This window comes from Benincasa hispida, chromosome 11, assembly GCF_009727055.1.
Source record: "Benincasa hispida cultivar B227 chromosome 11, ASM972705v1, whole genome shotgun sequence".
Taxonomy (NCBI): Eukaryota; Viridiplantae; Streptophyta; class Magnoliopsida; order Cucurbitales; family Cucurbitaceae; genus Benincasa; species Benincasa hispida.
In genome coordinates this window covers 8415306-8429952 of record NC_052359.1, presented here as the reverse complement: position 1 = coordinate 8429952, position 14647 = coordinate 8415306, and the positions used below count along the sequence as shown (strand labels likewise).

General features: G+C 33.3%; 1 protein-coding gene and 1 long non-coding RNA gene across 2 annotated transcripts; one reads left to right on the top strand and one right to left on the bottom strand.

The window, feature by feature from the left end:
• Positions 1-2783: 2783 nt before the first annotated feature.
• Positions 2784-3956, top strand: LOC120091425 (protein P21-like). The gene has a single exon (XM_039049446.1). The coding sequence runs from the start codon at positions 2899-2901 to the stop codon at positions 3718-3720; it is 822 nt and encodes a 273-aa protein (XP_038905374.1). The 5' UTR covers positions 2784-2898; the 3' UTR covers positions 3721-3956.
• A 7342-nt stretch (positions 3957-11298) lies between these two features.
• On the bottom strand, positions 11299-13861 carry LOC120092222. The gene is made up of 2 exons (XR_005485939.1): positions 12688-13861; positions 11299-12576 (listed from the first exon to the last, which is right to left on the bottom strand). It is a non-coding gene; the product is annotated as an uncharacterized LOC120092222 (long non-coding RNA).
• Between the last annotated feature and the right edge of the window lie 786 nt (positions 13862-14647).

Here is a 14647-nt window from a genome sequence, read left to right as displayed (position 1 = left end):
GCTCATTTCGTTTTAGAAAGAACCTAAATCCAATAAATTAAGATTCATGACTATTACATGAGTATTTGGACTTTATGTGGAGACATAAGAGTGGATCAAGTTCGAGTACATAGCCAAAATGGTCTATAATATACGGATAAGGCTAGATACCTTATTATTGGGACACTATATGATGTAACCCACTTTATAGATATTACAATTATTGTAAAGTGCTACAAACGATGTGATCCTAATTTGTTCATATGGAGACATGCAAGTATGGGGTGTCCTATGCAAAGAGTTTGTATAAGACTGGACCAAGAAATAAATCACTCTTACTTTATAACGCTATTTACTATTTAAGACTATTTCAAAGCGACGACCTAGGTAACTTGACTTTAATCCTAAGCTAACTATGAACTCCTGTTTATTCGAGATTATCCTTATATTTTCATGGGTGAGGGTTGGCTCAATAGCTCTGACTCAATATGCCTCCCATTTCAGAGGTAAGACTGGGTAGATAGCTGGGAACATAGGGTTCAAAATGGAACTCACTCCTACTCGCTTTTAGGGATAATAGAGAGGTTGTTCCCTTAAGTGTGACTCCGGGTGTTGAATAAGGGGCCCTACCCTCTCATTGGCCTGAAAGGGACTTAGTTTGGTGATTGGATCACAAACCAATTGTTCATTAGAGGATCAGTGAGATTTAAGGAACAAGATGTAATCTCAGGGGTAAAATATCTTTTGACTCAGTCGTTATTACGAACAACCTGTGAATGGTAGACTTACTGATTATGATTATATCGAGTAGAAAGATATATCTATAATAAGGGGATAGCAACTACTGGGCTTTAGTAGAGTGACTCGGTAATTAATGAATGTTGGTTAATTAGGTTAAAGAATTTAGCCGATTAATCTCGGATGATTGAAGTCCATGATCTATAGGTTCACTAGGTCTCTCTACTAGCTCAAAAACGGACTAAACCTTAGAATAGTGTGATGAGAGAATTTGAAACGGTCAAATTCGAATTAAGAGAATCATTAATTATATACGATATAATTACACGTTTAATTATCGAATTAAACAAAATTGGAGCATTAGATAATATTTAAATATGATTTAAATATTTAATTACATGAATAGAGATTCATGTATGTAGAATTGGTGATTTAATAATTTAATATTGGATATTAAATTATTAATTAATTAAATTGATTTGAAATTCGCAATTTCTAAATTACATTGATTTAAATGTAAAATCAATTTAGACGATGAATTTTATATGGTATTAATTATTGAACTAATATATAATAAAATTAGTTTTCATTTTAATTTCAATTGAATTTTGAATTCATTTTAAAATTGAAATTAGATTCAATTTTATTTTAAAATGAAAAGCAAAACCAAAGTGGGGTTTTTCAACTCTTTCCACTCACCATTCCACTAATCTTTTTAAGAGATTGGTGTCAAATTCTCAATATTAACAGTTGTGGTTAAATAAAAAAACTCAATTTGTTGAGTTGAGAGGGACATGCAATTTTAAAATCTCTTGTTTTATGATGAAGAATGAGTTCTTCATACCTTGAGGGAAAAAAAAACAGAAAATTGCTTCTCCAAAATCCTTCCTAAATTTAATTTATTTAGGATCCATTTATTTTGGATCCTACATTGATATCTAAGGTCCTAGACTATAATAGGGAAGATCAAGTTAGTGGTTTACAACATTTTGGAGTGTAGATTCAAACTGAATTCAAAGATTGAAGAGTTCTTCAAAGATATATTTTCAAAACCCTATTTTAGTTTATGAACATGCTTGCTTAGTTGTTAAAATTGAAGGAATTAGACTGCTTAATGATTCTATTTGATTTCGCTAATTGCATGCTAACTTCAACACTCTTTACCATGGATAATTTCTAATTTCTCCTCATCATTCAACATCTTAACATGCTTCTTCCAATCCACCCAATTATGAGGTTGTTTTGGAACCAACAAGTTTTCCAGCAAATAAAGATCGACAAGTTTTAATTTTTTCTTTTTCATCACTGCAGTTACTACAAAAATAGTTAAATGCACTCTTAAGATATTCTCTATTGATGATAATATCATTTCTAAAAAATGCTTGTCTAATCTCAAATCATTTTCTTCAGTTTCATCTAAAACATCCTCAACATGATATTCACCACAATTTAATTTTGTAATCAAACAAAAATCCCTCAATCCAAACTCTGCAATATTATTTTCAATGTTGAAAAAAGAACATTGTTATCAATAAAGATACATTGTCTTCTAATCAAATGTGCTAGAAGTTGTAAAGGTATTTTGGTCATTTTAAAACTTAACAAATGCCCGAATGGTCCTTCCTTAAATAAAGATAGACAACTAGAATCTAAGCTCTTAATGATATGGCCTATCACTTCCAGCATGAGGCAAACTTTGACTTTCAAAGTGGATTTCCAACTTTCTTCGGGAAGAATTATTGTTTTCCCTATTTAAACAAGAAAAGAAAATATATATTATAATTATGCTAAAGTACAAGTTAGAAATAGATGGACTAAATATATAGTGAGTACCTTCTCTTTCTTCATTTTTTTTTTTCTTATTGTTATATATAATATATATATATAAATTCGAAATTTCGCGAAATTGAGTCAAATCGAAATTCTTAATTTTAAAATTTCGAGATTTCGACTGAAATTTTAAAATATGCACATATATACATGCAATTCTTTCATTTATCACGGGTAATAAAAAATAAAAATTTAATATTTTTTTAAGAAAGACAAGATGTAGGGTGTAGATAGATGTTAATGTAACCACTACCACATATATTTCTTTTATAATGGTTTATAAACACAAATACCATTTTTTTTCTCTACTTAATAATTATTGGGTCACTACTTGGCTTCCAAATTCCAGCCATGTCCTTCTTCTTTTGCTGCAAACATCTCATTTTCATTTCCTTTATCTTTTCTCTTTTGATAAACAATCAATTAATTGAAGCTCAAATAATGGAAATGGACCCTAATCTTGATCAATCCCTTCTCCCCTTCGGCTCAATCGCTAATATCGGTAGTGGTTTCATGAGAAGCTGCGGATCAATTCCAAGTGGCGGTTTCCCGACTTTCACTGTCCTCAATAACTGCTCCTACACAGTTTGGGCCGCCGCTAACCCAGGCGGTGGCCGCCGCCTCGACAGCCGGCAGACTTGGTTCTTAAACCTACGTCCCACCGGCACAACCACAGGACGAATTTGGGGCAGAACAAATTGCAAGTTCGACAGCTCAGAGCGCGGAAGTTGCGAAACCGGCGACTGCGGCGGCGTTCTTCGGTGCCAAACCAACGGCTCACCACCCAATACTGTGGCTGAATTTGCCCTCAATCAAATCAGCGATCTGGATTTCTTCGACATCTCTCTAGTCGACGGGTTCAATATTCCAATGGAATTCAGACCGACGTCCAACGGATGCAGCAATAGCATCCGTTGCACCGCCGACATCAATGGGCAGTGCCCGTTGGCGTTGAAGGTGGCCGGCGGGTGTAACGGCCCGTGCACGGTGTTCCAGACGGAGGAGTATTGTTGCATTACTAACAGGGAGAATTGTGGGCCCACAGGTTATTCGAAGTTTTTCAAAGAGAGGTGTCCTGATGCTTATAGTTACCCAACGGATGATGCAACCAGCACATTTACGTGTCCGGCGATTGGTGGGACTAAATACGACGTCGTTTTCTGCGCTCATTAGTGGAATGGACTATGCATTTTTTTAAAAATTTATATGATATAATAATTATAATATTATATAATAACTAATATATTCATATTCTGTTATTAATAATGATTTTCAAGTAATAATAATTGTAATATTATATAAGAAAATTAAAATTGAACAACTCTTAAATTACATGGACCAAAATAATATTAATCTAAATTATTGATAGTAAGTTTGTGTGAATAAATATCATTTTGTTGTGAATTCGAGGAGAATGGGAATACGGATGGTAATAAAATATAATATAGCATTAAAATAAATAAAACATAATATATAAGTAAATAAAATAAAACAAAATAAGAAATGAGAAAATTCTCAAATTTCTCCACTTTCTCCAATTTATATAGAATTTACTCAATATGTGTTATTTTAAGATCCGTCAAACGTCACTATTTACAGGCAAAGTGACAAGTATGATGTGGACTTAATGGATACCAAACATGAATAAGTACATGGCACATAGACAACATAAAGGGTGACACATGACTTTTAAAACACTAAGCAATGAGCATCTATTTATTATTATAATATTCATAATACTCTCCCTTAGATGCCTATATATATATATATGAAATATGCCTCATTAAAATTTTACTAGGAAAAACCCAATGGGAAAAAATCCTAGTAAAGAAAAAAAAGAGTATATATTTCATATAATATATACTCCTAAAAGAATACAATATATTTACTCTCCTCATGAAAACATCACTTAAGATTTTTGAGTTGTTGCATTCCAATGTTGTGGATCAATTTTTCAAAAATTGGTTGGTAATGTCCTTGTAAATAAGTCTGCCAGATTATATTTCTAACAAATTTGTTGTACAGTGATGTTGTCATTTTCTTCAAGACCGTGAGTGTAGAAAAGTTTCGGTAAAATATGCTTTGTTCTATTTCCTTTGATATATCCTCTTTTCATTTGGGCTATGCAAGTTGTGTTGTCTTCGTAAAATATTGTTGGAAGATTTTTATTAGAAGAGAAGCCACACATTTCATGAATGTGCTGAGTCATTGACCTTAGCCATACACATTCTCGATTAGCCTCGTGAATTGCAAGAATTTTAGCATTATTTGAGGAAGTGGCCATTATAGTCTGTTTCATCGATCGCCATGATATATCAGTTCTTCAACATATGAACAGATAATCTGTTTGAGATCTAGCTTTGTGTGGATCAGATAAATATCTAGAATCTGAATAACCAACTAGATCAAAATTTGATCTATTTGAATAAAATAAACCCATATCGATTGTTCCTCGGAGATAATGGAGTATACACTTAATTTCGTTTCAAAGTTTTTTTTTTTTTTTTTTGTAGGAGAAGAACTATATCTAGCTAATAAATTTATTAAAAATGCAATATTTGGTCTTGTATTATTAGCAAGATACATAAGTGCATCAATAACACTAAGATATGGTACTTTAGACGAAGAAGTTTTTCATTATCTTCTCGAGATCGAAATATATCTTTCTTTATATCCTATGAACGGACTTCCATTGGAATATCTAATGAAAGTGCTTTGTCCATATAAAATCTTTTAAAAAAATTTTCCTATATAAGCTGACTGATTAATAAATATTCTATATGCTAAATGTTCAATTTGTAAACCAAGACAAAATTTTGTTTTCCAAGATCTTTCATCTCAAATTCTTTCTTAAGATATTCTATTACATTTGAAGGTTCTTCAGAAGTTCCAATTATATTCAAGTAATCAATATATACAGTTATAATAGTAAATCCTGATTGTGATTTCTTTATAAAAACACACTGACATATTGGATTATTTTGATATCCTTCTTTCAATAAATATCCACTCCGGCGAGTGTACTACATCTGTTCTAATTGTTTCAATCCATATAGTGATCTCTGTAACTTTATTGAATACTATTCCCGGGAATTTGATGTATATGTTTCAGGTACTTTCAATCTTTATGGGATTCTCATATAAATATCATTATCAAGAGATCCATATAAATATGTTGTGACTACATCCATAAGATGCATATCTAGACTTTTATATATAGTCAAGCCAATTAAGTATCTTAGTATAATTGCATCCACCATTGGAGAATATGTCTCCACATAATCAATATCAGGTCTTTGTGAAAAACCATGTGCAACTAGTCTTGCTTTATATCTTGTGACCTCATTATTTTCATTTCTTTTCTTTATAAATATCCATTTGTATCCCACAGGTTTAACACTTCGGACTACTGGTCCAAAAACCTAACATTTTGAAAGTGGGTTTAATTCTGTCTCGATTGCTTCTTTCTACTGAAGCCAATCTTTTTTATATCGGCATTCTTCAACAGATTTTGGTTTAGGATTCTCATTTTCAGATATAATATCAAGAGCAATATTATACGCAAAAATGTTTTCAATAATTACATTAGCACGATTCCATCTTTTTCCTGACATGACATAGTTTATTCAAATCTCATTATTATCTTAGATATTTTACCTTCCTCACTAATCATGTCGATGATTTCTTTATGGGTATTTACATTCTCAACCAAGTGTTTTTCACTATTAATTATTTTTTGTTTTTGAGGATTTTTATCTTTGGAACTCACTGGTCTACCATGCTTCTGGCATGTTCTAGACTCATTAATGAAAACTTGTTGTGTTGAGATATCAATTTTTGATGGAACATTTGTAGCTGGTATCTGTGACTTAGTTACTTTCTTTGCATCTATAAATACATCTGGTAATTGATTTTCTATATTTTGCAAATGAATTATTTTCTAAACTTCAAGTTCACAATGATTTGTACGGGGATCTAAATGAGACAATAACGATGCATTCCATGTAATTTCTTTTTCCAGTTTCTTAATTCCTCCCCCTAATGTTGAAAAATTTGTCTCATTAAAACGAAAATTAGCAAATCGTGCACTAAATACATCACCCATCAGGGTTCAAGATATTAAATAATTGATGGAGAATCATATCCAACATATATTCCTAACCTCCTTTGAGGACCCATCTTAGTGCATTGTGGTGAAACAATTGGAATACATACTGCACATCCAAAAATTCTCAAATAGAAAATATTTGGCTAATGACTATAAGCTAATTGTAATGGCGAGTACTTATGATACGCTACTGGCCTAATGCGTACAAGTGATGCTGCACACAAAATAGCATGTCCCCATGCAAATGAAGGAACTTTAGCTCTCATAAGTAATGGTCTTGCAATTAATTGCAAACGTTTTATAAATGATTATGTTAAACCATTTTGTGTATGAACATGAGCTATAAGATGTTTAACACTTATCTCAATTAACATACAATAATTATCAAAAGCTTGAGATGTAAATTCACCAACATTATCAAGACGAATGGTCTTAATTGTATAATCAGGAAATTATGCTCTTAACTTAATTATTTGAGCAAATAATCTTGCAAATGCAAGATTTCTACTTGATAATAAGCACACGTTTGACCATCTACTAGATGCATCTATTAATACCATAAAATATCTAAATGCTCAACTTTGTAGGTTAATAGGTCCACATACATCACCATGAATTCACTCTAAAAATGCAAGTGATTCAGTCCTCACTTTAGCTGATGATGGTCTAATTATCAATTTTCCTTGAGAGCAAACATCACATAATAATTCATTAGATTGAAGAATCTTCTAGCTCTTCAATGGATGTCCATTTGAATTCTCAATAATTCTTCTCATCATTATAGATTCTAGATGACCCATTCAATCATGCTTAATTGTAAATATGTCTGGACTCATGAACTTCAGGTTCATTGTTGCATATGTTTCAATTACTCGTATATGAGTATGATAGATCTAGAAGATAAAGCAGGCAACTCTTCCAATATACATTTTTCATTTGAGGCAGTGGATATGATATATAGATATTCCACATTATTCTTACTATCAGTCTAAAAATGATAACCATTGCAACGTATATCTTTAAAACTTAGAAGATTTCTCTTCGATTGACTAGAGAACAATGCATTGTCAATTGTAAATTTTATTCCTCTAGGAAAAATAATATTTGCTTTTCCAAAATCTTCGATCAGGTTTGCAGAACTTGATATCGTATTGACTTTTGCTTCTAGTATTGTCAGTTTGGAAAAATATTTTTTTATTTGTAAGTATTGTATGTGTAGTTACACTGTCTGCCAGACATAGATTTCTTTGCTCATTTTTGAAATACCCAACAGATGAAAATGATCCATGTTTCTTCATTAAAAGAAAATAATTACGATAAGAAAAACAAGACTTAAAATATACAAAAGTTACTAAAAAAACATGACAATAGATTTAAAAAAAGACATCATTAAGTCTAGATATTCTCAAAGTCAAAAGAAACATTTGATCTTGCACCAACTATGTCAATCTTCTCTTTAGGAGATTCAAAGAAGTCCGCCACATCCAAATTTGTCATGTGAGATGGGTCAAATATGTCATTATCCTGGTTTGTAAAATTTGCTTCCACATTTTTCTTTTTTTCCTTCAGGGAGGCTTGATAGAGGTCAACTAAGTGTTTTGATGTATGACAGGTACGTGACTAATGGCCAGTTGTTCCTCATCGGAAGCATTTATTTTCAACACTCTTTGAACTTTTATCTTGTGGAGCTTTTCTTTTGTGTTCATCATTTTACATGGTTCTTTTAAAATTTGAATGATTAAAGTGATCACCACGAAAATAATAATTATTTCTTCATCTACCATGGTCATGACCACGACCTCGACTACGATTATTAATATTCGTAGCATTCGCTTCAGGGAATGATGCTGTTGTGGTTGGTCGAGATTCATGGTTTTTCATCAATAACTCATTATTTTGTTCAGCCATGAGAAGATATGAAATTAATTCAGAACATTGTTTAAAACCTCTCTCGATATTGCTATTGCAGGAGCATATTCTAGACATGAAATATAGAAAATATCTTCTCTAACATATCAGAATCAATAATTTTCTCTCCGCATAATAACAATTTCGAACTGATTTTAAATAATGCGGAGTTGTAATCACTTACTAATTTGAAATCTTGTAGCCTCAAGTGCATCCACTCATAACGAGCTTTAGGAAAAATAACTATTTTTTGATACCTCTCTTTCAATTTTTGTTCACAAGATACGAGGATTTTTTATTGTAAGATACTCCATTTTCAATCCCCAGTGGATATGATCCTGACTGGATATCGTATTTCCTTTTTTAATAGTCTCCCCAAGATTTATAAAATCTAGGTGAATTTCGGCATCAAGTACCCATGAAAAATAATTATTGCTGTTAATATCAGAGGAGACAAGTTCTAATTTTGTGAGATCTGTCAGATGGCACTATCATAAAATATTGTACTTATGTTAGAAATTTAATAGATATTGAATATGCAAAATAACATTAAATTTATTAATTATAACGAAGAGGAAAAAACCGACATACCTTTAGGACCTACCTTTAGTGGAAAAAACAACAAGAGCTATAACGTGTTGTGAATTTGAGGAGCACAACGGGAACAAGGATGGTAATAAAATATAATATTAAAATAAATATAATATAATAACAAAATAAATAAATATTAAAATAAATAAAACATAATATATAAATAAATAAAATAAAACAAAATAAGAAGTGAGAAAATTCTCAAGTTTCTTCACTTTCTTTAATTTGTATAGAATTTGGCCAATGTATGTGATTTTAAGATCTACCAAATGTCACTATAGGCAGAGTGACAAATAGCATATGACAAATAGCATATGGACTTACATGGACATTAAGAATAATTACAAGGCAACCACATGAAGGGTGACTTATGGCTTTTGGAACAATAAGCAATGGTATCTATTTATTATTATAATATTCATAATAGGAATAATATTCTGGTCAAGATAATTGTTGATTCTCCCTTCCATTTAATATTCCTTCTCAAAATATTGTGTTTGTATTTTCTTTTGTAGAATAGTATATTTTTCAGATTGTTTTTGCTTCGTCGGATTGGAAATTCAAATTTAAATACCTCATAATAGTATCAATTTCTGAATTAAATTTTTCACAATGAAGGAACTTAATTAACGAGTGCCTGATGGTAGAAAATGAAGTTTCATTCCTTAAATAATTTGTTTTTTTATTCTTTCTTTTGCTAAATGGGAATTTTTTTTACCTCATAATAGTATCAATTGCTTGTGGATGTGCTTTTAGAAGAATCAATTGTAAAACGAAGTAAAATAGTGTCGGATAAATTTAATTTAAAATAGAAAAAACTAACTATGATGTTGGGTAAATTAATACTAAATTTATGTAATTTAGTTATATGAATCAAACTAGAGTTATTATTTTAATTATTTTTGTCTAGATAATTAATTTATAATTTATTAAAAAATTTCTGTGATTTAAATTTCAACTAATTTTATTTAATCTAAATAATTTGACAGAAGTTCTAAAACTATCTTCCTTGGCAAATGGTTAAAAAATAATTCTTATAAACGTGAATTAGTTAACATTTAAAAATATATATAACAAATATATTAATATAAAAGGATATTATTATAATATATTTAATTAAATGATTAAGAAGTTAGCAAATTTTTAGGAAACAAAATATAAAAACTAGTATCTATAAGTCATTTTATCCAATAAGATAAGCAGTTAGGACTATAATCAATTGCAAACGAAATTCAAATGAAGCATAATTGACCATTATTAACTACTTTGGGTTTCTTCTAATTAAATCTTTCCTTATTCACTAATTACATGAAAAGTAAACTTTTACATCATATTTAATTACAATGAGTCTCTTCGAAATGAGAATGATCAAACTAAGATTAAAAAGAAAAAAAAAAAAAAACACTAAAACTTAAGGTATAATTTTTTTTATATGCCCTAAAGTTTTTTTAAATGGATACTTTAAGTCCATGATGTTTGTGAAATAATAAAAAAATGTTCCTAAGTTTATTTGGACTAAAAATGTGATGTAGCATGGTTGAGTGTTACTTTTTGAAAATATGTTGTGCAACGGAAGATATTTGCTGAAAAAGATTTGTCTGATAGGGCTCAAGATTGCTTAGAGATTATGGAAATCAAGATTGTTTCGAACCTTGACCCTAATTATCCAAAGTTTGAGTGAGAACTCATTATGAACTTCTTCCCATTGATGATGCCGGGTATCTTGAATTTCGACATGTTCATGTGAGGGGTCATAGCCTTGTGATTTTTACTTCTATAATTAAGAAATTTCTTGATAGAAATGTTTCAGCGAACACTCGAGAATTACGTCCTTTGTTGAAGGAATTAGTGTCTGAATTGACTGGTGGTATGAAAAATTCCTAGCCTAAGACTGGTCAACTTGCTTAAGCAAAATTAAGTGCCAAGTATGCTATATTGTTTTTTATTGGTATTGCCAATTGGTGTCCATCATCGCACTACTCAGATCTCTCTGTATCTCTTCTAGTTACCTTATTATATCAAATAGGTAAATTTGCTCAATTTGACTATGGAATCTTTACTATTGATCAACTAAGGCATCACATTGGGTCTCAAGAGAGACTTTTCAACTTAAGGGGAGAGACAGAGTTAGACAGAAAAGGGAATTTCAGAGGCAATCAATTCTTTTAAAATCTTCCATTCTGTATAAATGCACACTTTACAGTTAGGATACCATTTTCTATTTATATAGGAGAAGAATGGTAAACCCTAAGAAATAAAAGGGTATTATACACAATTTATATATATAAAAGAATCGTACAAGAGCAGCCACATGGTAGGCGCAGATAGGGTGACTTGGTAACAAAGAAATTCAAATATCTTCACAAATTCTTTTCTCCTGATACCTTGATATCCCCCCTCAAACGAGAGGGTAACATGGTTATCCCGAGTTTGGATCGTAGGTAGGCAAACTGAGAATGAGATAGAGGTTTCATGAGACAGTCGGCGATTTGATCAGCAGACGGTACGTACCGAACTTGAAGAAGGCCTTGAAGGATTTGATCACGAACGAAAAGTACATCTATTTCAATATGCTTGGTTCGGGCGTGGAAGATGGGATTTGTTGCAAGGGCACCGGCGCTAAGGTTATCACTCCAGACAGCAGGGGTTGCCTGATTTCGTAAGCCAAGTTCATATAGCAGTTTCCTGAGTCATATTATTTCAGCAGATGTATGGGCAACGGCTCGATACTCGAATTTTGTACTTGATCGGGCAATGGTGGGTTGTTTCTTAGAAGACCACAAAATGAGAGAATTACCTATATAGACTAGACACAATAGGCAGCAATAGATTTCCGATCATCGATGTTGGATGCCCAATCGACATCAGAGAAGGCAGTGATATTGAGATTATCAGATGGGGGAGTCCATGTCTTTCGTACCACTTAGACAATGGAGAATCCGTTTCACACCTTGCCAATGGATATCAGATGGCTGTTTGAGGAATTAACTGAGATGATTTACAATGTAGGTAATGTCAGGTCGGTATTGGTTAAGTATTGTAAAGCACCAATAGTACTTCGATAAAGAGATGGGTCTGCCATAGGGGTGCCATCATTGGAGTAGTTTTTGCCCAAGACAGATGGTGTGGGTGCGAGTTTAAGTGAGCTCATGTTCAGTTTGTGCAAGAGGGCATCAATGTAAATGGATTGATTGAGAAGGCCTGAAGGAGTTCGAATTACCTGTACACCCAGAAAATAAGTAAACTGCCCAAGATTTTTTAGGGTAAACCTTTGATGAAGAGTTCTTGTTAGATGGTCAAGCAAGAAGGGATTGTTGCCGGTGAGAATAACATCATCAACATATACTAGGAGTAAAGTGATGGAAGATCCTCGCCTGTGAATAAATAGTGATGAGTCGGACCGACTGTTTTGAAAACCCCAGCTGAGCAAAACGAATTTCAACATGTTATTTCAAGCACGAGGGGTCTGCTTGAGGCCATACAGAGCCTTTTGTAGCTTATAGACATGCGTGGGAAAGTTTGAATAGACATACCCGGGTGGTTGGGCCATATATACATCCTCTTCGAGATTTCCATTGAGAAAAGCGTTATTGAAATCTAAGTGGCGAAGCTCCTAATTACAGGAGACAACAATTGATAGTACCACCCGAACAGTTGACGCATTCACCACGGGACTGAATGTCTCAAAAAATAGATGGCAGAACTCTGATGAAACCCCTTTGAACAACTCGAGCCATCAGGATTTCGTTTGATTCGAAAAACCCATTTGCTGCCAACAATAGTGGCATTTTGTGGAGGTGGAACAAGGACCCAAGTCTTATTAATGAGGAGAGCTTGGTATTCAAGGTCCATGGCATTTTTCCAGACTAGGGTAGCAAGAGCATCAGAAATGCGGATGGGTTATGTTTGTGTCCAATCAGGACTAGAGGTTGTCATCCACGCTTTGGGTTTGAATATACCGGCCTTTGCACGGGTGATCATAGGGTGACTGGGAATGAGAGGATTATGAGGGGTAGCCGAATGAGGCAGGGAAGAGTGAGATGAAGGGTTGGTGTTCATCGGAACGAGGGGTGATAGGGTTTGGTGAAAGATGAAGGGGCAAGCACGTGGACAGTGAGAAGCTAAGGGATGATATTGGGCTTGGAATGGGGGTAGGGAGACGAGAAGTAGTGGGCTGAGAGAGTGGGCTCACAGGCGGTGCTGTAGGAGTATCAGTTGGGCCCATAGGTGGGGAGAGAGGGTCGTTTGGATGAGTGGGCTGGGCCCAAGGTGGGCTAGGAAGCTATGAGATTGAGGGTGGGCCGAGCTACTGTGATGACACAATGCTTGATCCAAAACCTTCTGCAAAAGGAAAAGAAGACTCATCAAATTCAACGTGCCTTGAAATAAAAATCCTCCCATTTTGATTTAGGCATTTGTGCCCTTTGTGTACTGGACTGGGCCCTAAATAAACACACTTTTCAGATCGAAACTGAAATTTATTTGAGTTGTATGGCCTCAGGCATGGGTAGCAGGCACACCCAAAACAGCTTAAATCATTAAAATTAAATTTTCTTTTCATCAACATCTCCACAGGGGCTTTTCCTTTGAGTACTGAGGATGGTAATCCATTGATGATTAAGGTAGATGTCATGAAGGCTTCCCAATAGAAGCGTAACGGCATGGATGCTTGAGTAAGTAGTGTGAGCCCCATCTCTACAATGTATCTATGTTTTCTTTCAGCTATGCAATTTTGTGATGATGTATAGGGGCAAGAGTAACGAGATAGCATTCCTAGTTCAGTACATAGCTTGTGAATTTTCACATATTCTCCTCCATTGTCAGTTTATAGGGATTTAATTTGTAACCCAAAGTGATTTTTGACAAAGATAGTAAAGTGGTTAAATGCAGCAAACACATCACTCTTTAACTTAAGTGGGTAGATCCACACAAATCTACTAAAGTCATCAAGAAAGTGTATATAATGACAGTAACCTTCAGTAGATATAATCGAAGCAGGCGCCCACAGATCTGAATGAATTAATTCGAAAGGTGAGCTAGCATGAGAGGTAGATAGAGAGAAGGGAAGAGCAGGAGATTTCCCAAACTTACAGGCTTCACAGAATAAATTTTCTTCATTGGCTTTCACTGGTAGATTTAATTACATTATTGAGAACTTTAGGGGAAAGGTGTCCAAGCCTCCTGTGCAAAATGGTTTAGACACAACATTGATACCAGTATTGTTAACTACTGCAGAGCATGCCATTATCTTTTTGTTCGACTTCAGTTTTTTGTTTTACACACATGAAGCACTACCAGTGGCTCTGTTCGAAGCTATTTTATATAGTCCATCATCAAGTTCCCCCTTCAACACCACTTGACCCGTGTTGATATCCTTAATAAGACAGTAATGGGAGTGAAATTCAACTGTTACTTTGTTATCCTGTAAGAGCTTGTTGAACAAACATGGGTGGGCACACCTTCTCTCGTGAGATGCCCAAATAGCTTGTAACT

Coding starts and splice junctions, on each gene's coding strand:
- LOC120091425 (XM_039049446.1), top strand. CDS start 2,899: ATGTCCTTCTTCTTTTGCTGCAAACATCTCATTTTCATTTCCTTTATC.